Source organism: Oncorhynchus clarkii, chromosome 8 (assembly GCF_045791955.1).
Source record: "Oncorhynchus clarkii lewisi isolate Uvic-CL-2024 chromosome 8, UVic_Ocla_1.0, whole genome shotgun sequence".
In the NCBI taxonomy this organism is placed as follows: Eukaryota; Metazoa; Chordata; class Actinopteri; order Salmoniformes; family Salmonidae; genus Oncorhynchus; species Oncorhynchus clarkii.
The window spans coordinates 37,952,667-37,979,737 of NC_092154.1; the positions used below are offsets into that span (position 1 = coordinate 37,952,667).

General features: G+C 44.1%; 1 protein-coding gene across 2 annotated transcripts in view; it reads left to right on the forward strand.

Moving 5' to 3' along the window:
- The window catches only part of LOC139415376 (kelch-like protein 29), a 341,932-nt gene that overhangs the window by 187,135 nt on the left and 127,726 nt on the right, over nt 1-27,071 (forward strand). For both annotated transcript variants that reach the window (XM_071163482.1, XM_071163481.1), the window contains exons 4-5: nt 1,810-1,966; nt 7,213-7,785. In XM_071163482.1, coding sequence (XP_071019583.1) covers nt 1,810-1,966; nt 7,213-7,785 — 730 coding nt within the window. The remainder of the gene's footprint in view (nt 1-1,809; nt 1,967-7,212; nt 7,786-27,071) is intronic.

Consider the following 27,071-nt stretch of genomic DNA (forward strand, 5'->3'; position numbering starts at 1 on the left):
GACAACATTCTAGAACTGAGTTATCAGTCATCTAAGTCTGGTATCCGGGGTAATCTGGTTAATTATATAATTGATTAAGTGTCTCTTTCCTTGTCGAATGTTAACAGCTGTATAGAACACATTGTATTGCTAAGATGCTCAAACTGAACTTAATAGCTACACTCACCGACTCAGGAGAAACATTTATCCCTCATGCTGGCCTTGGCATTTGCCAGAGAACACCAAGATTGGCAAATTCGCCACTGGCACCCTGTGCTCTTCACAGATGAAAGCAGGTTCACACTGAGCATGTGACAGACTTGACAGAGTCTGGAGATGCTGTGGAGAACGTTCTGCTGCCTGCAACATCCTCCAGCATGACCGGTTTGGCGGTGGGTCAGTCATGGTGTGGGATGGCATTTCTTTGGGCCTCCATGTGCTCGCCAGAGGTAGCCTGACTGCCATTAGGTACCGAGATGAGATCCTCAGACCCCTTGTGAGACCATTTGCTGGTGCGGTTGGCCCTGGGTTCCTCCTAATGCAAGACAATGCTAGACCTCATGTGGCTGGAGTGTGTCAGCAGTTCCTGCAAGAGGAAGGCATTGATGCTATGGACTGGCCCGCCCATTCCCCAGACCTGAATCCAATTGAGCACATCTGGGACATCATGTCTCGCTCCATCCACCAACGCCAACGTTGCACCACAGACTGTCCAGGAGTTGGCAGATGCTTTAGTCCAGGTCTGGGAGGAGATCCTCAGGAGACGATCCGCCACCTCATCAGGAGCATGCCCAGGCGTTGTAGGTAGGTCATACAGGCACGTGGAGGCCACACACACTACTGAGCCTCATTTTGACTTTTTTAAGGACATTACATCAAAGTTGGATCAGCCTGTAGTGTGGTTTTCCAATTTAATTTTGAGTGTGACTCCAAATCCAGACCTCCATGGGTTGATACATTTGATTTCCATTGATAATTTTTGTGTGATTTTGTTGTCAGCACATTCAACTATGTAAAGAAACAAGTATTTAATAAGAATATTTCATTCATTCAGATCTAGGATGTGTTATTTTAGTGTTCCCTTTATTTTTTGGAGCAGTGTATGTACACATCAGACTTAGGTGTCTCAATATTGTATTGTTTGTTGAAGATGGATATAATCCAAGTAAGAGTCATTAATATCCCCACCCCCCCTCCACATTTCATTCTAATCGACCATATTTACAGGTCAATTATGCTTCATGATTAGTAACAGCTAGACACAATTTTAATAAGCGCCCATGTCCTGATCTGGAGAAATTCAAAACCATACAAACGTTTAATTGCCTTTTGATTGCACACTGCAAGGTATAATTGAATGGTTTAATGAATAGTTGAATAGGTGTGTGGTCTCACACAGTAAGGACCTATAGAACGTCACTCGGATGTGGATGTTGATATATCTGCCGTTATGGAACTATAATCTACATCAGTCACCAGTTAGTGCAGTTGCTCTCCTGATCATCTATGTCTGCAAAGCTTGCTGACAAACAAGTCAACCTTTTCATGTAACAGACCGATTATCTCTTCTCTATATCTCTATCTCTTACCTGTGTATCAGACCTGATGTTTATTTTTGTGGTTTTCTAAGCTCTTGTTTATCTCCTGTGTCAGTTGAAGGCCGATAAACTGATTTGTTCATCTCTCACTCACTCACTCACTCACTCACTCACTCACTCACTCACTCACTCACTCACTCACTCACTCACTCACTCACTGATACCTAGGTGTCAGAGCTAGTTTTGTCCTGCTGTTTTTCTAATGTGTTGTTCTCTCTCCTCTCTCTCCCAGGTATCAGGTGTGTCTCCAGGGGAGAGGGAGAGCCAGGCTCCAGGTCTGCTGTTAGCTCCAGGGGTGAGGTGGGGACAGACACCCATCAACCAGCTCACACCCTGGGAGACTGATGAACCTCCTGCCAAACAACAGCACAGAGACTGTGAACCCATAGGTACTGACACACACACACACACACACACACACACACACACACACACACACACACACACACACACACACACACACACACACGTGTGTATACACGCGTATAAACACACACAATACGCGGCGGCACACACCACACAAACACACACACCTGCACGCAATACTAGTAATAGCAATCATAGTCTGTATTATTGTAATATTTTCTGATTTGAAACAAATCATCTCTCTGAGGTGGATATTTCACGAGTATAAATGACAATGACAATAATGGGTTAAATTTAGGAGCTGCAGAAGTTGAGAACCTATAGTACTAAAGTGAACCCAGAATGGCTGTGCCCTGCAGCAGTCAATTTCCCTCTGTTACACTGCTCTGCTGGCCTCTGCCTCCTGCTCACGGAGAATGGATCTAATTTAAGAACAATACACAATGATACAGCCATTGCACTTGCTCCATTGGCACCTCCACGATTAATATACTCTAGACACTATGAAAGCTGTATCCAACGATGTATTCAAGAAACGCAATGAATGTGGTATACTTCCATAACAAATATCCAGTTTCCACGTTCCTAATACTATAGCGAGCAATGCAATGAATACTGTATATTCAAGTAACACTCGTTATATACTGCACTGTGTATACATCAATATAAAGTACAATCTGTATTGTATGGTATTATAGCAATGAATCCATGACCACTGTCTACTTCTTGAGTAGTCAGTATTCCATAATCGTCGTACTGTAGCTCTATGTTACCTACTCTACAAATGATCTGTTAACTAATTGACGCAGTCTCAATAAAGATTTCAATAATTAACCTGTCACAGCTGATTGTGTACACGCAGAGAAATAATACCTTTTTCATGGAAAATAAGTATTTGAACTCTTGTCAGCTGAGACTGCCAATGTAGGCTTTGCTACTACTAAATATCTAGTTTCTCAAAAACATCACTAAGACCTACTTAATGGAAATATATTTTCTGCTGTTTTCTATTTGAGATATGCCTCCGCCATTTCTAAATGTCTAGTTTCTCAAACTAATAAGTAAGTACTCTCTGCTCTTGTCTGTTTGAGAGTCTTTGCCACCACAGTGGCTTTGACCAAAAGCTTTGGCTAGTTTCTTCAACTCATCACTTGAGGACAATATTCCTATCGTGTTCCTCTTCTGGAGGTTGGGGTTCAGAGCAGTGCTCTCTGTCCCCTAAACACCCTGCTGGGAGGGTATAGAGGGACGCGTGTACACACACACACACACACACACACACACACACACACACACACACACACACTGTCCTCAGGGACCCTGCTGTGTGGGGTATAGAGGTGGCTGAATGGTCTATGAAGCCCTGTGGTATTAGTAATGTGGCCAGACGACAGGCTTTGCCTACAAGCACGGACTGACACACAAACACACACACACAGTCTGGTGGCGTAAGAAACAAACACACACCAGCCTCAACCACGGAGTGAGATGTCACCCATGCTGCTGCATATGGCACTCAAACCAAGCGTGCGTGCGTGCGTGTGAACGTCTGGCATCCACAATGAAACTAGCTCCGCACTTCACTGAACTGAGTCGCGAGAAACTTCCCCACCAACTGCCAGAGTGAATCAATGGTTTAAATAGGAACTTCTCTGCAGTTGGTTGTTTTAAAGAAGTTTCTGTCTGGAAAAGTTAACTTTTCGCTTGTGAGAAAGAAGGGCTTTGATTTCTGAAGCATTGCCTCAGTCGGTATGTTAACAATTAGAGGTTGATTGAGCAATTCACCAAATTGAAATAGAATTCTTATAAAAGGACCAAGGAGCACTTACGAAACAACCAATATTTAATGCTCACACATTTAAATGATGGGGTACAAGAGAGCAATCAGGAGAAGGGATCCATTTAATGTTAATGCAATTACATTTCCCTTCTTAAACCTTTCATTAGCTCTGCCGCAAGAGGACTCGCAAATGTGAGTGCATGTTAGCCATCGCTAATGAGTTCCGTCTTGTCACTTCATTATATATTTTAGTCCAAAGACTGATTGTAGTTCAGAAAATGTACAGGAACACTTTAATAACTCAAGATGGAGAACAGGAAGGAGAAGATACGTATCAGGCTGTAATCAATTCTGGCACCTCGTTGAAATCCTACTACTCAGGCCAAAACTATAGGAGCATAATAATATTATATCGGATTTCTCTCTCTCTCTCTCTGGTTTTAATCAAGTTTAGGGCTCAAGTTGAGAACAGTAGGAATAAAGTGGTATAGTGCTGAGATAGTTGGCCTGAGGATGGATGACCATAATGTAGTGAGATGTTCTCTTCTTCCAGTCTAACACATTCTCGCTCTCGTATGCGTCAGAGTAGAAAATACTGTAAATACATACTTAGCTAGCTACATGGTAAACTGAGCTCATCACTAATACCATGTACTGAACGTGTTCCCTGTAGGCATACTGTGTATACTGTACACAGAGTGTACACATCATTTAGGACACGTTCCTAATAACATGTTGAGTTGCAGCCTCAATTCGTCGGGGCATGGTGTTGTAGGCGTTCCACATGGATGCTGGCCCATGTTGACTCCAATGCTTCCCACAGTTGGGTCAAGTTGGTTGGATGTCCTTTGGGTGGTGGACCATTCTTGATACACATGGGAAACTGCTGAGCGTGAAAAACTCAGCAGGGTTGCTGTTCTTGACCCAAACGAGTGCGCCTGGCACCTACTACCATACTTCGTTCAAAGGCACTTAAACATTTTGCCTTGCCCATTTATTTAATTTATTAGGATCCCCATTAGCTGATGACAAAGGCGACAGCTAGTCTTACTGGGATCCGACATATAACGACAAAGACATTACAGACAAAAACTGACGAGGTACACACTGATCGGTAAAGAGAGGATGACATTCTATAACGCTCCTTTTCCTCTGCACAGTTCTCTCACACTGAGAAACAATAGGATTACAATAGAATGTGCTATGCTTTTTTCATTTAATCCAATTCACTGTTACCAATTATTTTATGAGATGAGGATTCATTGATGGAGTAACTTTAGTCTTAGCTGGTCTGAGAGAACTTGAGGCTTCCCTCCTCAATGTATACATTGGTATGTTTTTAAGTTGCGCTGTTGAGAGAAACTCTTTCTACAATCAGAGCAGTAGTAAGGCTCCTGTATGTATACCTTGGTGTCTTTTTAAGTGGCTCGATTGAGAGAGACTTGCTACAGTGAGAGCAGTAGTAAGGCTTCTCTCTTTTATGTATACATTGGTGTCTTTATAAGTGGCTCGGTTCTACAGTGAATGCAGTAGTAAGGCTTCTCTCCTTTATGTATACCTTGGTGTCTTTTTAAGTGGCTCGGTTGATAAACTCTTCCTACATTGAGAGCAGTAGTAAGGCTTCTCTCCTTTACGTATACCTTGGTGACTTTTTAAGTGGCTCGGTTGAGAGATTCTCTTCCTACAGTGATAGTAGGCGTAAGGCTTCTCTCCTGTGTGTGTTCTCTGATGAACTTTTAGCTCAGCTGATGTATAAAAAAAAATTCCTCCAAATGGCACACATACACAATCCATGTCTCGAAGTAGAAAAAATATCCTTCTTTAACCTGTCTCCTCACCTTTATCTAGACTGATTGAAGTGGATGTAACAAGTGACATCAATAAGGGATCATAGTTTTCACCTGGATTCACCTGGTCAGTCTATGCCATGGAAAGAGCAGGTGATCTTAATGTTTCGTACACTCAGTGTATATGGTCAATATGTTAACTGTAGGGCCCCTATATACACTACCGTTCAAAAGTTTGGGGTCACTTATGAATGGCCTTGTTTTTGAAAGAAAAGCCATTTTTTTTGTCCATTAAAATAACATCATTAAATAGTACCCACAAAACACCAGTCTCAACGTCAACAGTGAAGAGGTGACTTCAGGATGCTGGCCTTCTAGGCAGAGTTCCTCTTTCCAGTGTCTGTGTTCTTTTGCCCATCTTAATCTTTTCTTTTTATTGGCCAGCCTGAGATGGGGCTTTTTCTTTGCAACTCTGCCTAGAAGGCCAGCATCCTGGAGTCGCCTCTTCACTGTTGACGTTGAGACTGGTGTTTTGCAGGTACTATTTAATGAAGCTGCCAGTTGAGGACTTGTGAAGCATCTGTTTCTCAAACTAGACACTAATGTACTTGTCTTGCTCAGTTGTTCACCGGGGCCTCCCACTCCTCTTTCTATTCTGGTTAGAGACAGTTTGCTCTGTTCTGTGAAGGGAGTAGTACACGGCGTTGTACGAGATCTTCAGTTTCTTGGCAATTTCTCGCATGGAATAGTCTTCATTTCTCAGAACAAGAATAAACTGACGAGTTTCAAAAGAAAGTTATTTGTTTCTGGCCATTTTGAGCCTGTAATTGAACCCACAAATGCAGATGCTCCAGATACTCAACTAGTTTAAAGAAGGACAGGTTTATTGCTTCTTTAATCAGAACAGTTTTCAGAGTGCTAACATAATTGCAAAAGGGTTTTGGATTAGCTAACACAACGTGCCATTGGAACACAGGAGTGATGGTTGCTGATAATGGGACTCTGTACGCCAATGTTGATATTCCATATAAAATCTGCCATTTCCAGCTACAATAGTCATTTACAACATTCACAATGTCTACACTGTATTTCTGATCAATTTGATGTTATTTTAATGTACAAAAAAATTTGCTTTTCTTTCAAAAACAAGGACATTTCTGAGTGACCCCAAACTTTTGAATTGTGGTGTATGAAAAGTAATTTGTTGTGCAATTTGTTCAGCTATCTAAAAGGATCAAGTAAATGATGAGGTTATGTAATAATAATCTAAACTCTCTCCCTCCTCCCTATCTCACCCTTGTGCTCTCTCTCTCCGTCCTCTCTCTCTCTCCCCTACCTTCCCCCTCTCTCTCCCTTCACGCTCTCTTCCTCTCTCTCTCTTCCTCTCTCTCTTCCTCTTTCTCTCTTCCTCTCTCTCTCTCTTCCTCTCTCTCTCTTCCTCTCTCTCTCTTCCTCTCTCTCTTTCTCTCTCTCTTCCTCTCTCTCTTCCTCTCTCTCTCTTCCTCTCTCTCTTCCTCTCTCTCTCTTCCTCTCTCTCTCTTCCTCTCTCTCTTCCTCTCTCTCTCTTCCTCTCTTCCTCTCCTCTCTTCCTCTCCTTCTCTCGCTCTCTCGCTCTCTCGCTCTCTCTCTCGCTCTCTCTCTCTTCACGCTCTCTTCCCCTCCTCTCTCTTCACGCTCTCTCTCCCCCTGTCTCTCTTTCCAGGTCCTCCATGGGTACCTTCTGTAGCAGCAGTGACCAAGTCCAGTCTCCTGCCCCACTCCTACCCCCACCAGCCCCCCTCCTTCAGCCACAGTGTCACTGTCCAGTGCCCTATTATAGGTCTGACTCCCTCCATCCAGTCACCCATGCCCCTCCACCCCCACCCACTCATGACAGCCCACTTCCAGCTACCCCCGCACTCCACTGCCCACCAACCCCCCGCCATGGTGCTCAAAATGCCCTACCAGCCACCCTATCCCTTGGCCCAGCCCCCTGTCTTCTCCTCGCCCCTCTCTACCCCCTCAGGTGGTCCCAGGGGAGCGCACCCCAACCAACAAAACCACAGAATGATGGGGAACGGTCATCTGGCGCCTCACCCCCCTCCTCACCACTCTCACCCAACTCACCCTCTCATACAGCCCCATGCCCTGCCTCTGACCAATGGGCAGTTGGCGCGGCTAGTTCCTCCTACTCCAGTAGCCAATCAGGATGGTCCTAGAGGGCCCAATGGGCTGCAGATGCTGAGGACGGTGGGGATGGGAAAGTACGAGTTCACAGACCCAGGACATCCTAAAGGTAAGACAGACCCACTCTGACTTGGCAAGTCTGCAGTCACACACACCAAATATAAGACAGGCCCAATACAACTTTATTCTCTAATTATTTTGTTTTTTACTGAGTAGGTTTTCTCAGTGTAGGACTCAGCTTTTCTCTGGGTAGAGTGTGGTTTGTACAGGGAGCAGGTTCTCTGGGTAGAGTGTGGTTTGTACAGGGAACAGCTTCTCTGGGTAGAGTGTGGTTTGTACAGGGAGCAGGTTCTCTGGGAAGAGTGTGGCTTGTACAGGGAGCAGGTTCTCTGGGTAGAGTGTGGTTTGTACAAGGAGCAGGTTCTCTGGGAAGAGTGTGGCTTGTACAGGGAGCAGGTTCTCTGGGTAGAGTGTGGTTTGTACAAGGAGCAGGTTCTCTGGGTAGAGTGTGGTTTGTACAGGGAGCAGGTTCTCTGGGTAGAGTGTGGTTTGTACAGGGATCAGGTTCTCTGGGTAGAGTGTGGTTTGTACAGGGAGCAGGTTCTCTGGGTAGAGTGTGGTTTGTACAGGGAACAGCTTCTCTGGGTAGAGTGTGGTTTGTTCCAGGGAACAGCTTCTCTGGGTAGATTGTGGTTTGTTCCAGGGAACAGCTTCTCTGGGTAGAGTGTGGTTTGTTCCAGGGAACAGCTTCTCTGGGTAGAGTGTGGTTTGTTCCAGGGAACAGCTTCTCTGGGTAGAGTGTGGTTTGTTCCAGGGAACAGCTTCTCTGGGTAGAGTGTGGTTTGTTCCAGGGAACAGCTTCTCTGGGTAGAGTGTGGTTTGTACAGGGAACAGCTTCTCTGGGTAGAGTGTGGTTTGTACAGGGAACAGCTTCTCTGGGTAGAGTGTGGTTTGTACAGGGAACAGCTTCTCTGGGTAGAGTGTGGTTTGTACAGGGAACAGGTTCTCTGGGTAGAGTGTGGTTTGTACAGGGAGCAGGTTCTCTGGGTAGAGTGTGGTTTGTACAGGGAGCAGGTTCTCTGGGTAGAGTGTGGTTTGTACAGGGAACAGCTTCTCTGGGTAGAGTGTGGTTTGTACAGGGAGCAGGTTCTCTGGGTAGAGTGTGGTTTGTACAGGGAACAGCTTTTCTGGGTAGTTTGTGTTGACAGCACTCCATAAACAACACTACAAACACATCTAACCAGGAGACAGTTAAAACAATACCTGGTACTGGTGCCAAATCTTCACAAAGCTGCACCAAGGTCACAGCTTACACACGCACGCGCACACACCCACACACCTTATTCCATTGTTTTAAATTATCCAGACACGCCTGCAGTCACTTTTTAAGTTTCTTTTAAGCCTGGCAAACTCTTGTTGTCTTTGTGAAGACTGTGAGCTCAGTGGTATGGCGAGCCGTCTCGGGTTTGGCTGCATCTCAAAGCCGTAAATTGTTGTTTGTTAACCTTGGAGTTTGTGATGCAGGGCCAGAGACAGATGTTCTATATTCCCTGACCAATTTTCACATTTAATGAAGCTTTTAATCTAGAGTTTAGATTGGCCTTTTTTCCCCCCAACTCGTTTATTTTTTTTTATTTTGGGAGTAGATCAATAGAACGTGTGCAAATGAGTTTCCAGATTGATGTAGAAAGCAGTTGTGGCAGTCGGAGCGGAGGCTACCTGAGACACATTTAAATGAGACAGCAGGTGGAATGGAAACACAGACAATTAGAGTGCGGACGCATTGAACTGCAGTCCGGCAGCTAATTTCTGTTGCGTCTCCTGTTCGCTTAGATGCTTGCCGGGTTTTGTAATGGGTACATTGTTGCTATGCTGTCATTTATTGTATTTAGTCGAATAGCCAAAGTCTTGTTTTTGTTTTTGAATTCATACGTTGTGTGTTTCACAATCTATATACTGTGGTATTTATTCCAATAGCCAAAGCTAATCCGAATTGTTTGCAACTACACTAAACCAGAGCTTTCCTACCAAAAGTACCAGTACCAGTAAAATTCTATTTCATAAACGCATGCAGGGGGCTCTGCTTAGAACCATGAGACGTGACGAGATGGAGTACCACTTTATGAAATATTCAGCGGTAGAAATGAGCATACAGATGTCACTGTGGTAGGAAAGTCACAGGAATAGCAGAGTTCCATTCAGAGCAGCAGCACAGTAGCAGGTGTCAAATTGGAGCAGAGGGTTCTTGAAAACCTTGATTTGTGCACAGGGTCGAGTGCACTTTTGATACTAATATGACTGCATTGTCTAGATTCCCTTCACTCTTACCCCTGACTATTTTCATAGATTAGTGTTTTGAGATGTCTAGAATGTTTGAGCTCACAGTAAGGTCATAGTCTGGATAATAGACTGCTGTATGACCCTGAGAGGGCTTAGCCGAGAATTAGCCAGGCGTCTCGGCAACTTGCTTTTGTCCTCGCGGAGCGGAGAGAGACACCTTCCAGACTATAAGAACACTTAACCTTGCTGCCGTGATAATCAACCAGTCAACCACCACAAACCAGCCTGTCGTGCAGTGCCTGTCTTCATAACATTTTGACGCCACCTCCTGCTGTACTCCCCCTATCTCTTGCTCATTCGTATTGTGTTCTCCACCCTCTCTCTACCCCCCCCCCTCTTTCTCTTGGTCTCCTGCTGTACTCCCCCTATCTCTTGCTCATTCGTATTGTGTTCTCCACCCTCTCTCTACCCCCCCCCCCCCCTCTTTCTCTTGGTCTCCTGCTGTGCTCCATCTCTTTCTCTTCCTCTCTCTTGCGCTCAGGGAACAGATATCCCCTCAGGTCACTAAACATCAGTGGCCATCAGGAAGTGATGGGAGGGGACAGGAGGGGTACAGGGGGAGCAGGTAGCTGACTCGTGGTGGCTATTCAGCAGCTTGATGGTCTGAGGGTAGAAGCTATTGGCAAGTCTGTTAGTTTTTGCCATGATGCTACTGTACTGCCCATGTCTGAGTGATGGAAGCATGGAGAACAGGCCGTGGCTCGGGTGGCTGAGTTCCCTGATGATCTTCTGGGCCTTTCTGCGACATCTGGCGCTGTAGGTGTCCTGAAGGGAAGGCGGTGTGCACCCATTGGTGCGTTCTGCAGAGCGTACCACTCTGTGTAGCGCCTTACGGTCAGCGGCGGTGGTGTTGCCGTGCCTTCCTCAAATCAATCAGATGTTACGTCACATGCTTGGTGAACAACATGTGTACACTAACAGTGAAATGCTTGCTTACGGGGCCTTCCCAACAATGCAGAGAGAAAAAAAAGAAAAACAATTGAAAAATAATAGCATGAGGAATAAATAACGGTAACTTGGCTATATACACAGGGCATCAGTACTTAGTCAATGTTTTGGGGTACGAGGTAATTGAGGTAGGTATGTACATATAGGTAGCGATGCAGCCCGACAGTATGCTCTCGATGGTGCTCCTGTAGAACACTGTGGCTGGTCGAATTTCTACAGCCTCGTGCCTTTTTCACCGCGTTCTGTGTGGTTTGACCGTTTCAGCTCCTCAGATGTGTACGACAAGGTACTTGATGTTTTCGATGAGGATGGGGGCTGTGCCCATCCTGTTTTCTCAAGAAGTCCACCGTAGTGCTGTGTAGTGCTGTGGCAAGGTTACCCCTCCAACATTGGGGAGTGGGCTAGGCTGGGCTGGGCTCAAAAGCCAAATGGTAGAAGTATTCTCTAAGCAATGGTCCAGGGTTATTTTTCATCCCTAATAGTTAAGGTTAGGATTGGGGGAAGGTAATCTGGTCTTAGATCTGTGGTTAGGGGGGACTTTTACCATTCCTAACATGCACAAAAACACGCTGTGTTTCATTTGACTGACAGATATGAATGTCCTTGCCTTAAGAAAAATCTGAATTATCTGCTTGGTTCTGTGACTATTAAATCAGTTATCAGTCATATTTTAGCACCCACTTTGGCACAGGCCTCTTGGTTTCAACAACACTCCTACGGCGTGCACTTCTTCTGTGTGCAGTGAGGGCTTGGACATTCAGTGAGGGCTTGGACATTCAGTGATGGCTTGGACATTCAGTGAGGGCTTGGACATTCAGTGAGGGCTTGGACATTCAGTGAGGGCTTGGACATTCAGTGATGGCTTGGACATTCAGTGAGGGCTTGGACATTCAGTGAGGGCTTGGACATTCAGTGAGGGCTTGGACATTCAGTGAGGGCTTGGACATTCAGCGAGGGCTTGGACATTCAGCGAGGGCTTGGACATTCAGCGAGGGCTTGGACATTCAGCGAGGGCTTGGACATTCAGCGAGGGCTTGGACATTCAGCGAGGGCTTGGATATTCAGCGAGGGCTTGGATATTCAGCGAGGGCTTGGCTATTCAGCGAGGGCTTGGCTATTCAGCGAGGGCTTGGCTATTCAGCGAGGGCTTGGCTATTCAGCGAGGGCTTGGCTATTCAGCGAGGGCTTGGCTATTCAGCGAGGGCTTGGCTATTCAGCGAGGGCTTGGCTATTCAGCGAGGGCTTGGACATTCAGCGAGGGCTTGGACATTCAGCGAGGGCTTGGCTATTCAGCGAGGGCTTGGACATTCAGCGAGGGCTTGGACATTCAGCGAGGGCTTGGACATTCAGCGAGGGCTTGGACATTCAGCGAGGGCTTGGACATTCAGCGAGGGCTTGGACATTCAGCGAGGGCTTGGACATTCAGCGAGGGCTTGGATATTCAGTGAGGGCTTGGATATTGAGAGGCAGTCTTTGTTACGGGTCTCTTTTATGATAGTATTCCACCAGCTCAGAGGAAGGATTTTTACATTATGTCAGAGTGCTTCAAATTCACTGTAAAAAGAGTAAGCTGATTTGAATGGCTCTCAGTAGGATCTAGACACTTTAAGTGTTGGTGTGATTAGGATCCCAGTGAGTTGAGCCGTGTGTGTGTGTGTGTCACACAGTAAGCTCTGTCTATCATTGCCCTATATGAAGCCACATGACCTTTCAGTGGCCACCTCATCAACCGTCAGAGGCTTAATTGTCCATCTTTGTTTCACTCATTCTTTTTCAGTCTGGTGGAGAGAGGGGGGAGAAAGTAAATACGAGAGACACATGCAGAGAGGGCGAGAAAGAGACACACAGGGAGAGAGACGAAGAGAAAGAGAGTCAGAAACAGAAAGGGAAACAGAAAGAGAGACGGTAACATCTTTACCCAAATCCTCCTGGTCTGTCTGGCTTCTCCAGGATGACTGATGGTTGTTGAAGGTATAAGCTGATGACTGGGGTGTTATCTAGCTGTCATCCTCCTGTGTATGTATTAACCCCACCATGACAGGTCTGAATGGCAAATAGAGGTGAGATCCTCTCCGATCACCCACAGACACAGCTATACAGACAGCTATGGATTTCAGATTAAAACCTAAGCACACGCACTTAGGAGGCTAACACTGAGCACATACTGTAGCTAGCGCACGGACTCGCGCACACACGCACACGCACACACACACACACACACACACACACACACTAGTACACGCTGTAGCACGTTGTAGCACAGACACACACACTGTGCTTTATTTATATATATATATATATATATATATAAAATATAATAAGGCTGAGCAGATTGGATGGTATAGACTGAGAAGGTGCAATTTTATATTCAGCTGTCTCAGGAAAACAAGCAATCTGGACTTAAGTCCCCCTCTTTCACTCTCTCTGTCTCTTTCTTGCTCTCTCTCTCTCGCACTAATCCATTCTTACTTCAGATTTCCCCTGTCACTCTCCTAATCGTAGCGTTCCCAGCTGAAAACAGGCCATTAAAAGACTGACTTACACCGCTGGCCCCAGCAGAGGAGAGAAGGGAGGGAGGGATGGAGGAGGAGAGCTGGTGACAGGTATAGTGAGGGAGGAAAAAGAGGAGGAGGAGGACATTGGGGAGTGGGTGGCAGATAGAGAAGCATAGTACTAGGTTGAGTGGGAGAGGAAATGAGGAGGGAGGAGAAGAGTGAATGTAGCAGATATTGGTCTCCTGCATAGGTCAGTTTTTTGGAGCCACACCCGCCTAGCACCGGCCACATCAATTCCAGGTCCCACCCGATAACCGACATCATTACAGATTCCTCTCTGCAGCCCGACCTCACCCGCATAGAATTGTTCTGAGAGCCGATCCGTTACTGACCAAATAAGGTCAATCGATCATATGTCTTTTATAAAGCCTCTTTTTTTTTTTTACATCATCAGTTGTCAGAGTGCTTATACAGATACCCAGTCTAAAACCCCAAAGAGCAAGCCATGCAGATGTAGAAGCACAGTGGCTAGGGAAAACCATTCCTCTTCTGGCTGTGCCGGGTGGAGATTATGAAAGTACATGCACATTAAGGCCAGATCGTTCATCAAGACGTTCAAACGTTTCTAGATGACCTGCAGGGTCAGATAATGATCACAGTGGTTATGGAGGATGCAGTAGTTCAGCACCTCAGGAGTAAATGTCAGTTGGCTTTTAATAGCCGAGCATTCAGAGGTCGCCGAGGCATTCAGAGCTCGAGACTGCAGGTTGGGTATCGTGGGAGAGAGAGAGAAAAAGAGCGGTTACAACAGCAGATCCGGGACAAGGTAGCACGTCCAGTGAACAGGTAAGGGTTCCATGGCCGCAGGCAGAACAGCGGAAACTGGATCAGCAACGGCTGGATGGACTGGGAACAGAGTTCCATAGCCACAGGTAGATCAAATGATTGAATTGTTTTTATGACTCGAGTAGTAGGCTATTATTCCCCTTCCTTGCAGTAATTAATTTGTCCGCATGTCTATGCATCATTTGGATAAAAGGAAACCATGCCATGAATTAACAACAGTCTAGTTTCATCTTCACACTGCGATGCGGCACATTGACAACTCAAATTTCTTTGGAAAAACAATTGCCTTGTTACGTAATGAAAGCCTATAGCCGACATAACAAAACCAGACCTTTACGTTCAATATTGTTTAGATAATCAAATAGTTTAATGGAAATTTAAATAAACAATTCCCAGAGTCGAGTATAGGCTTCAAAAATACATTTATTTAGTAGGCTATACTTAAACTTTTACCAGACGCATCGGTTTAAACTTTATATGGTCTGCGTATGGTCTAAATGAACAAAAGCCTGAATTAACCTACAAATAGGCCTACTTAAACAATAAAGACATAGGCCAATGTAATTATCACAAAAAAAAGTCCATTCATCACTTGAACGAAAGCCTACTTTAATCATTGGAGACGTGGCTGTCTTCCTGCTGTCTTCCTGCTGTCTTCCTACTGTCGTAAACAAATACCTGCTTGCAATTTTTGCAGACTGTGTCGCCTATCCATCTACTGGATTGTTGTCCTTCTCCACTCCAAAACCGGGGATTTCACTCGTGCAGCACCTGTTTCCATGATGGTGTATACCCCCATCATAACCTTTTTATGTTGTATTTCCCCACACAAATAATGGACAGTTCCCTGCTCAACACCCTCTCGCTGTATGTGTGGCTGGTAGCCTACTATGTCTAGATGACCTCTCACAGAATGGAATTCACAACACAACAAGGTCCTGGGTTTGTAAAACAAATATTGTACCTTGATATAAAACGTTTCCAACCAGAAATATAATTGTTTTGAACCGCGAGCCAACCCGCAGGTTGAAATAATTTGTTTAATTCCATCCGCCAGCTGAACCGTGGGTATCCGACCCCATGCAGGACTCTAGCAGGTATAGCACAGTGGGCTAGAGAGGAGGGCAAGGAAGAGACAAATATGTTAAGGAGTGGGTAGTAGGTATAGTACAGTGGCCTCTAGCATAGCAGGAAGTGGACGAGGAAGGGAGAGAGGTAAAGGAAAGCGAGGAGAATGAGGAGTAGAGCAAGGTCTAGTGGCTTCTCTAGCTGGAGGGCCCCTGTCTCTCCCTCTGTCTCCTCCTCTCTCTCGCTCTCTCTCGCTCTCTCTCGCTCTCTCTCGCTCTCTCTCTCTCTCCCTCTCTCACTGTGTCTCTCTCTCTCTCTCGCTGTGTCTCTCTCTCTCTCTCTCTCTCTCGCTGTGTCTCTGTCTCTCCCACTTTGTCACACTGGCCGTGTGCCTGTGCCCCACTCCCCCCGTCTATGTCTCCCACCCTCCATTTCTCCCCTTCCATCCCACTCTGTCAGGCTGGCCGTGTGGCTGTCTGTGCTACTTTCCCTCTCTGTCTCTCCGCCTCCTTCTCTCTCCCTCCGTCCATCTCTCTCTCTCTCTCTCTCTCTCGCTCTCTCTCTCTCTCTCTCTCTCTCTCCCCCCCCCCCTTCATCCTACTCCGTAAGACTGGCCATGTGGTTATGCTGCTGCCGCTGAGCATTATCTTGAAATGTGTGTGTGTGTGATTAATGAATGCTGTGCAGCATTGCTGTGCATGGAGGAGGAGGTAGACAACCAAGTATTTGTCTTAATGACCTATGACCAAGCTCTATATGAACTGTATTAGGGGATAATGTATGGGACTCATGGTAAGGCCCCTCTCCATTAAAATACAATAGCGAACAAGGAGGGAGAGAGAGAAGGGGGGAGAACCCCTCCTTTCTGTCTCCCTCTCATCCCTCGCCCCACTCCTCCACCCTGGAGTGAGAAGGAGCGATGCATAGTGTATAAACAGCAGAAAACTCATTGGAAGCCATCATCAGTGAAGTTAGAGAGGTAGGAGAAGGGAGGTAGGGATGAGCTAGTCCTCACACCAGTGGCTCAGTAGTGCCCTCCCGCATGGGCTCCTAAATAAGTTTGAGCCAATATCATGAATATATGCCCGCTGTGTGAGTTCATGTACCAAGGTTGCTCCAGAAATGTCTACCTTATTATCACCAAGGCGTATTATTCATTTGACAGAGGTAGTTGGTGAACATAATTGTGTTTTCTAGTACAAGGGTTATGTCGTGTCTTTACTATCATTAAATTGAAGACTTTTATCAAAGATTCTCTGTAATTAGTATTACGCGATCAACTGATTAATCATGTAACCATAATTAACTAGGAAGTCGGGGCACCAAGGAAAAATATTCAGATAACAAAGTTATCATTTCCTAAAATAACTTTTCAGATATTTTATCTGATCAATTAGTCTTCTAATTAATTAATTATTTATCTCACGTTAGGTTCATTCCAAACGTCGTAAATTGTTGGTTACCTGCACAAACACAGTCTTTACTGAGTCATCCATACATCAATTGTCTTAAATCATTTATTTATTACTAAGTAAGTAATTCACAGAAATGCATAAACAAACAAACAAACAAAGTAAATGTGGTTACAAGAAATGATAGGGGAATGTGCACTAGTGGGCTAAACCGGCATGGCGGCTTGTTAGACAAAAGGGGAAGTGGGGGTCGACTAAGAAGTCACTACAGAGTGATAATTATAACAATTGAAATGCTAATCCTTTGCACATGAACGCTCACTCATTCGGGAACAATTGCAATCAATATATATATTTACGCTCAGTGTGTTTCGGCGGTTGTCGTTCTTTGCGTTCAATGATACCGAATTCCTAGCTGCAGACTAGTAATTAATATCAAAGACTTGTTCTTATTCTGTCTTATCGATAGTCTAAGAGTTTAACCATGTGGTATGGTTAAAAGATTCAGCAATGGTCTACAACCTTCGTCCTCTTCTAATGGAGAAAAACATGGTCTGGTGATAATTTCTGGTGATAAGTTGGGTTTTATTCGGAATGGCAGAAAAGGGGCTGTCCCAGGATGCCTGACCCTAACTGGGCTCAGGGGCGGTCCTCTGATTTAGTTCAAATCAAAAGGGAATTATATTTTCCTTCATTAAACAGTCCAAAATTATATTACACAATTTTACAAACAGTGTCATACTCACTCATTCATATTATACAACAATTAGATGTAAACCTCATATCTGAGGCTATTATATAAACAGCGTTATGGTAATGTGACACCGTCTCCCATGAGCTTCCCCAAGTTGTAACAAATGGACCAGTTCATAGCTGGATTCTTCACCGATCTTTTATACTTTCCCCCGGAACATGAAATATGTTCGTACCTCAAGTTCTGTGAGGTGGAAGAAATTCCTTTGTGCTCTATGAAAATTTACTCTGCCTCTTATACTGTGGGGCCATGTGACAGGGTCTTCTCAGGAATTTACGACCTCTCTCTGACCACAGCAGCCTAGTTGAAGGAGGCAAGGGGGAGGCAGGGAGAGGGGGATGGGGCTTTCTATACCCAACGAGGGCAACGTCATGACATACCCTCCCTGATGGTTTGGATCTTGTTTGTCCTGTAAATTACAAATAAAAAAAAATCATGAACACGTGATGTCCTGTTTGTAGATCATCGTTGTAGTCCCCTCTGGTGGTTGAACTTGGTAGGCTTCTCTGAAAGCGGAGCAGTCCACCACAAGGATGGCAGTTGATGTCCGGTTGGTGATCGCCGTTGCGGTCCCTTCTAGTTATGTACCTTGGTTTGGTTCCCTGGAAGCTGCAAAGTACCCCAGGGAGGGCCAGGTTGTCCTGGTCCTGGTTGGTGATCGCTGTTGCGGTCCCCCCCCCTCCCTCTCTGGTGGTTTACCTTGGCTCTCTGACAGCGGGGCATGCCGCCACAGGGATGGGCCGTGGGTGTCCGGATTTGGGGTCGACGTTCCGGACTCGTCTTCTGGTCATCGTCCAGGCTGGAAGATCTGGGCAGTAACTTAGGCAGATGTTAACAACGCACACACACTCATGAAATATATATAATTACATTCATTCCCCAATGAGCGGCATTGTGGCACTAAGTGTTGGTTTTATGGGGTCTTTGTTTATGGCTCTATCACTTCCTAAGTGTCAAAGGAACTGAACCGAAAAGGAATGAAAGCATTAACAAAAGTTATACAAAAAATAGTTCTCACACAAAAATCATCGAATTGGACTATATTCTATATACGTCCAATGTTCTGGCAAAATGACTATCATGGCATAGTCTCTAATGCCATATCTATGGTTTTCCTACTTGGTGTGTTGTTTAGGCACTATCCTAAGTTGATAACTATATGATAAGTTTACAGCTGTAAGGCACTAGTTTTGGGCAGTCTACAGGGATGACCTATGGACTTCTGGGAAGAAAACTGGTGAGTGCTGTAGAGTCAAAGGCCTAGAAGTAAATGTTCAACTTTACTTAGGCTGGTATTTTGCTTGGACCCTTAACCTCTTTGATCTCTAGGGGCGCTATTTCATTTTTGGATAAAAAACGTTCCCGTTTTAAGCGCGATATTTTGTCACGAAAAGATGCTCGACTATGCATATTGAAAGTTTTTGAAAGAAAACACTCTGAAGTTTCAGAATCTGCAAAGATATTGTCTGTAAGTGCCCCAGAACTCATTCTACAGGCGAAACCAAGATGATGCGTCAACCAGGAAATGAGCAGAATTTCTGAAGCTCTGTTTTCCATTGTCTCCTTATATGGCTGTGATTGCGCAAGGAATGAGCCTACACTTTCTGTCGTTCCCCCAAAGTGTTAGCAGCATTGTGACGTATTTGTAGGCATATCATTGGAAGATTGACCATAAGAGACTACATTTTCCAAGTGTCCGCCTGGTGTCCCTGCGTCGAAATTGGAGCGTAAAGCCAGGTGCATTTATTTTTCCATTTGAGAGCAAGGAGAAACCAGGCTTCCACGAAGGATATATCATTGAAGAGATATGTGGAAAAACACCTTGAGGATTGATTCTAAACCACGTTTGCCATGTTTCAGTCGATATTATGGAGTTAATTTGGAAAAAAGTTCGCGTTTTGAGGGCTGAATTTTCTTTTTTTTTTTTTTTTTTTTTTTTTTTGGGAGCCAAATGTGATGTACAAAACGGAGCTATTTCTAATACACAAAGAATCTTTTTGGAAAAACTGAGCATCTGCTATCTAACTGAGAGTCTCCTCATTGAAAACATCAGAAGTTCTTCAAAGGTAAGTTATTTTATTTGAAGGCTTTACTTGTTTTTGTGATAGTTGCCTGCTAAATGCTAACGCTAATGCTAACGCTAAATGCTACGCTAGCTAGCTACTGTTACACAAATGATTGTTTTCCTATGGTTGAAAAGCATATTTTGAAAATCTGAGATGACAGTGTTGTTAACAAAAGGCTAAGCTTGAGAGCTAGCATATTTATTTCATTTCATTTGCGATTTTCATGAATAGTTAACGTTGCGTTATGGTAATGAGCTTAGGTCTATAAATAGAATCCCGGATCCGGGTTTGGTCATCGCAACAGGTTAAGTGATCCTAGCATAAATCCTAATTGGATGTTCCGTTGTGCATGTGCGTTTATGCTTACTCAAGCGCACATGTCAAGGGAAGAAAACCAAGTAACCTGGCAGATTACAACTTGTTCAGAATGAGTCTGATGTAGTCAGGTAATTTTCAGGTCAATGCCTGGAGGTCAGTCAGAATTGGTGTCAAGGGAGTCTGTAGTAGTTTTTACTACCAGTCATAGCTATGTTATCCACAGAGGAGCTAACCTCACGACGGAAGTACTCTTTAAGTATTGGACAAGTCGTACGTGGTGTGATCGTGGTTAATGATTCTAATAATTTTCCTCCTGAATGGAGGATTCTATTTATTAGTGACATGTGTTAACCATTGGAAGAGTGCACTGGAGATTCCCTTCCACGTGTTGCACTCTGAGTGACTCCTATGTCGCTATTGTCAAGGCCCCCAAGAGCTTTCTTTTTCCCAAGGGGTGCTTTCGACAGATACCCCTCGTGAATGACTGCGTTGCAGCTAGCATTAGGGGAGGACAGTGTGGTCAGTGGAGAAGGCACGGTGGCCTGTGACCATACCTGGTTGGTTTTTCAATCCATCAATGGGAGTAACCGATCCATCATGTCTGCGCCAAGTAGCAGGGTTACAGTTTCGAGGCTGGTAATTTATACAGTGTAGTGTCACATCGTTCCACTTTTAACCCACGTTTAGTTGGCTTCAAAGCCCTTTTGAGATCATCGAACAAGGTTTGAGAGATGCGTGATATTGTCGCACCAGAATCAATTAGCGCATGACAAGTTAAGCAGTCCTCTAGGACTGTTTCCAGGTATGGCCGTTTAGATTCGTGGTTAGTGGACATATTCCCCACAAAGTGGAGTGGTCATTCGCAATGACGTGATGTGCCATTTCTGTTCAAGGTGGAAGCAGTTTGTCTTTTCCGATTTTGAGTGGGCTTGGCTTTAACGAAGCGTTTGACCTTTTTCTTCACTACCTTTGTATCAGAGTCCATAGACAAAGCCCGGGGGCTTGTTTCTTGATCAAGCGGGCCCTGGATAGGGTCTTGAATGAGAGCGGGAGAAATCTTAACTTTAACGTCCTTGCTATGGGTGTTAATACCTGCGGACCTGGTGTCCCGTAATTCCTCGTCGAGTCCTTGTGACTTATCTTTTACCCTTTTCTCAAATTGTTCTCGCTTTAGTTCTTCCCGTAGTGGAACTTCTGGAGAACATTGGTCCACGTTTTGATCGTCCTTCACCCCTTTGTTACCCTTGTGCTCTGACACTTTTTGTGGGTTGGGTGCAGGAACGTAGCGAACAGGTCGATTGTAGCAGTAGTCATGTTGATAGCAACGTACTTTATAGTTATTTCGACAACGGAGGTAATTGGAATCATGGTTTCATGGTAGAAACTGTTGTTGTGCATCATCTCTCAACGCTCCAATACCTGATAATGCACCCTCTAACTGGAGTGAGTGCTCCTGGTCAAACTTCAAAACCTAGTGGTCAGGGCTCTTACCATTGTGAACTTTTTGTGCCTCAAAAGCTGTGCTTGCAAGCTCTCTGAGTTGTAAGATAGGCAAGCCAACGTGGGCGGCAGGGCCCAAGTAGGTAATGAAGGTAGGTTACATGTACGACAGGAACATTTGTTTAAAAGGTAACAGGTCTTCCATGCCTGTTTCAGTGAGTAGGCCAAAGTAAACTTGTGGGTGTTCGTTCCGAGCTTGTTTAACGGTGTTAGCCAGTGAGCTATAGTGTTTGCGAGTCGCAGAAGCACTGAATTCTATTTTCAAAGCTGTGGCAAGTTTAGCATAGTCATTTAGCACGTGTTGCTGTTGTAGACGAATTAACCTTGTCACGCGTCTATTCGATGTTCGCTTCAACAGGCAAACCCTGTCAGAACCCGTAGCGTTCGGGTAGCCATCCAACGCGTCCTCTATGTCAGCTAGGAACGTCTCAGTATCGTTTGGCTGATCTGGAACGGGGTCAAAGGTAGTGAAAATCTTGATGAGTTTGTCAAGGTATTCTGCGCCAAGCGGGCGGAGAGGGTTGGCATCATCCTGTGGAGAGATTGGGGCCGAAAGGCCAAGAGGAGAAGCCAAGCCTTCTTGTTGTTGTTGGCCAAGAGGCGCAATATTACTCAGTGCCGAATGGCCAAGAGGAGAAGACTGAGGGACACATGAGGGAGGCAAGGTCTGAAACCTACCGTCTTTACTCTTGTGAGTACAGGGCTCCGGTTGCTTGGATTGGTAGAGCGTGACCATTCTGGACTTCCTCCAGATGCTACCTAAGGGTGGTATTCTGCTGCATTGCAGAGTCCACTTGAGCGCTTCGAGTACTGATTTTGGACACATGAGTGTCACACTTGCTCCTTTCGGTCTCAAACTTATCTGTCATGGCTTGCAGATACGGTCTTGAGTACGGAGCGAGAGATTCAGTGATGAGATTTCCTCCGCTTGCTTAGAAATCAATATTTCCATCTTCATCACCTGAGTCCTCTCATCATTCATTTGGTCAGCGACTTCAATGAGTTCTGCTGATTTGTCATCCAACTTTGTCATTGTGTTCATTAACTGATCGTCTTTGGTCTGCAGCGTTGGGAGTAGAATCGTGTTACTTTGAGTAACGTTCAACAAAACTGCATGCATGTTATCAAGTTGAGCGCTCCTGTTTGTAGATAACTCTTCAAATTTATCTAGTTTGGCGTGGACATCATATTTAGTTTTGGCTAAATCGAGTTGTTCCTGTAGCATATGATTTTGTTCCTGTAGAAGACGATTTTGTTGAAGAGCTTGTGCTTGTTCATCATCATACGTTTTTGCAATTACATTTAATTGTTCTGTTTTCAAGCGCAGTTCCATAGCTAGCAGAATTTTCCCTTTTCTGCATTTGTCATTGGCTTCCCGGTTCTCTCCACCTGTCCCTTTAGGTCTATCATTACCTGCTCGTGCTTCAGCTGTGAATTGCGGTATTGGACAGATGACAATCTCGGATGGCAAGACATCAGGGCTAGACTGGAGAGAACCTTTACGAGGCCTGCGCCCGATGGTTGATTTTGGAAAGCGTTGTTGTCTGCTTTTCCACTAATGACATAATTAGGGTTGGTATCACTGCTGAGGTCAGCGATCAATCCATTTGCGAGTGGAGGTTCACTAATTAGCGGGCGAGTGGGGACTACCACCTCTGATACTTGCACATTATTAGAACATTTGAAAGGAAAAATAGGTTTTCCTAAGATTGGTTTTGGAATATATTGGGAGCTGCAAAGACGATTTTAATATATTTATAGACGTTAATGAACCATCAGTACTGGACAGTACTGTGGAAGTTGGACGTGAATGAATTTGCAAAAGCAAATTGAATTAATCAATGATAATGGTTAAATCATACCTGGATAGGCTATCTGGGAATTAAACTTTAAATTAACCTGGGAAGTTGGTTCATCTAGGTTACTATTGCAAAGCTTAAAGTGTCTCATTTAACTGGAAGAACCTAGAAAGGTATGTTCGACAATATAAATAAATAAATTGAATGAGACGATAATACCCAAGCAATTGAGATTGCTGGATTATCATAAAGGTAATGTTAGGTACATTTACCACTATGGTACACTTTCCCCTCATGCCAAAGCCATATGGGATTCCCGCTGGAGGCGGGACTGATTGATTGTGCTTTGCAGAAGCAGAATTTACTGATTTGATCAAATTTAATGAATAATCAAACCTGAATAGGCTATCTGGGAATTAAACTTTAAATTCACCTGGGAAATTGGTTAATCTAGGTTACTATTGCAAAGTTTAAGGATTGGATTTAAGCTGGATTATTTTAACGTGATCCACGTTTGGATTTCCAACACTTCTTTTAAGAGATGTACTTGCGATTCTTCACCACCAGTGATGCAGAATGCTGAAATCAAACAGAAGAACAAAGGGCGGGACTTGCATCGCGCAAGGCGGAGGAATTTAAACAGAACACAGGAAGTGAAAAATGTTCCCTCTCTGTTAGCTTAGCCTCTCGTGCCAGCTAAATCACGTTCTAAGCACCAAATAGGGTCCCTTTTACCATGGAAAGGGTGGGTTTACTAGTGATGTCTCACATTAAACCATTCGGCATACTTTGCTAGCGTTATGTTGACCGGAGCGACATGGTACATGATACGGATATGCCTGTAGTCTGTTCACACTGGTGTAGTGCGGTAGGCAGTTAAATACTTCGGCTCGAACGCCGAAGTTCTATCCTCTAATTCCGAACCTTACTGGCTCTATGAATTAATATTGACTGACAGAAGTAGTACCGTTTGGCCTAATGGACTAAATCTGGAATTTATCACTCATTGCTCTCTCTAAAGACCACTACCGGAGGTGCTCTGTAGCCTCTTCAAATGGGAATACACACACACAACCAATTTGAATGTATACAAAGCAGTCTGTTTGTACAATTCTGTTTGCGCAATTGATATATAGAGTTCAACAGCAAAGTCTATCTTAGATTCCTGACAGGGGGTGTCATAAATGTTGTGTCTTTACTATCATTAAATTGAAGACTTATAGTTTTTTAATCAAAGATTCTCTGTAATTAGTATTACGCGATCAACTGATTAATCATGTAACCGTAATTAACTAGGAAGTCAGGGCACCAAGGAAAAATATTCAGATTACAAAGTTAAAATTTCCTAAAATAACTTTTCAGATATTTTATCTGATCAATTAGTCTTCTAATTAATTAATTATTTACTTTACCTCACGTTAGTCTCATTCCAAACGTCGGAAATTGTTGGTTATCTGCACGAACCCAGTCTTCACTATGAGTCATCCCATACATCAATTGTCTTAAAAATTTATTTATTACTTGCTAAGTAATTCACAGAAATGCATAAACAAACAAACAAAGTAATTGTGGTTACAAGAAATGATAGGGGAATGTGCACTAGTGGGCTAAACCGGCATGGCGGCTTGTTAGACAAAAGGGGAAGTGGGGGTCGACTAAGAAGTCACTACAGAGTGATAATTATAACAATTGAAATGCTAATCCTTTGCACATGAACGCTTACTCATTTGGGAACAATTGCAATCAATATATATATTTACGCTCAGTGTGTCGTCTTGATCGCTGGTGAAAAGTTGTTTATTTTGTAGAATTGTCCGTATCTTTCCCTCTCTCTCTCTCTCTCTCTATCGTGGTTATAGTGGGTAGTTCAGAGTGACATTCATTAGTTTCGTTATAGAATGGATGTTTCGGCGGTTGTCGTTCTTCGCGTTCAATGATACCGAATTCCTAGCTGCAGAATAGTAATTCATATCAAAGACTTGTTCTTATTCTGTCTTATCGATAGTCTAAGAGTTTAACAATGTGGTATGGTTAAAAGCAATTTCAGCAATGGTCACCAATTCAGCAATGGTCTACAACCTTTGTCCTCTCCTAATGGAGAAAAACATGGTCTGGTGATAATTTCTGGTGATAAGTTGGGTTTTATTCAGAATTGCAGAAAAGGGGCTGTCCCAGGATGCCTGACCCAAACTGGGCTCAGGGGCGGTTCTCTGATTTAGTTCAAATCAAAAGGGAATTGTATTTTCCTTCATTAAACAGTCCAAAATCATATTACACAATTTTACAAACAGTATCATACTCACTCATTCATCTTATACAACAATTAGATGTAAACCTCATATCTGAGGCTATTATATAAACAGCATTATGGTAATGTGGCCACACCGTCTCCCATGAGCTTCCTCAAGTTGTAACAAACAGACCAGTTCGTAGCTGGATTCTTCACCGATCTTTTATACTTTCTCCGGAACATGACATTTGTTCGTACCTCAAGTTCTGTGAGGTGGAAGAAATTCCTTTGTGCTCTATGAAAATTTACTCTGCCTCTTATACTGTGGGGCCATGTGGCAGGGTCTTCTCAGGAATTTACGACCTCTCTCTGACCACAGCAGCCTATTTGAAGGAGGCGGGGGGGGGGGGGGGGGGGGGGGGGGGATGGGGCTTGCTCTACCCAACGAGGGCAACCTCATGACAGTTGTGTATAAGTTTCTGCCTGTACATGTCACAATATGCTTGTGTAACTAGCTGACTATCTAGACCCCAACGGGCCAACCTACTACGTGAACCATGGTAATGGAGTTAAACATGAGAGATGGCCAAGCAAATGTTCTTCAAGGACGTTCACATTTTCTGACCTTTGACATTGTTGACCTTTGACTCCCGACTACTCTGGTCACCCAGGTTCAAGGATGTATTTGAGTCTTTAAAAACCTTGCGGCACAACGCCTCTCCCCTATTTGACCTAGATAGTTTGTGTGTATGCATTGGTATATAGGCTACGTGTGCCTTTTCAAAAAATGTACTTAGTGTTCTGTCCTTGTCTATTGATGTTCTGTATTATGTCATTCTGCATTATGTTTCATGTTTTGTGTGGACTCCAGGAAGAGTAGCTGCTGCTTTTGCAACAGCTAATGGGGATCTTAATAAAATACCAAATACCAAACTAGTTTTTTTCCCCTGAAAGATAATCCCCCACCACCATTTTTATTAATTTGGTATTTTTCCGCTTCTGCTTCTTCCACAGATGTTGATCAACTCAGCCAGTAAAAAAAAAAAAAATCTGAAAAAAGATAAACTCCCACCCAAGCCACAGCCAAATGCTCCTAGCCAGAAATGTGTGTGTGTGTGTGTGTTTAATGAGCGACTTAGACAGCCTGTCATCCTGCATGCCAGTAAAGCTGCTGTGGTAGAATCACAAACTAACTGTTGTTTACTCATCTTTGAGCTCAGGAGGTAAACTGCTACTGATGGGCTCTCGGAAGCCATCTCTTAAAGGGATAGTTCACCCAACAAAATACATTTTCTGACTTTTGATATATCTCAGAAGGTGGTCAATATTCTACACTGTCTGTTGTTTAGCACCTGAGAAACTGTATTTTTTGGGGGAGAAATCTGGGGGACCTTTTATTCCAATAAATGGATAGGAACCATCTGAAGCTAACAAATCTCGCAAACCCTTTAAGACAGCACCCCCAGTCCTCCGGACCTTTTAACAAGAGGCGAAAAAGGGGTATCACTTTCCCTTTAAATAACCAGCACTAGCAAACATGACTTCATGTAAAATATTGTCTGTCTTATTCCTTCTCAGACACACAAAGATAATAAGTAAACCCCCAAAAAGAAAAGCAT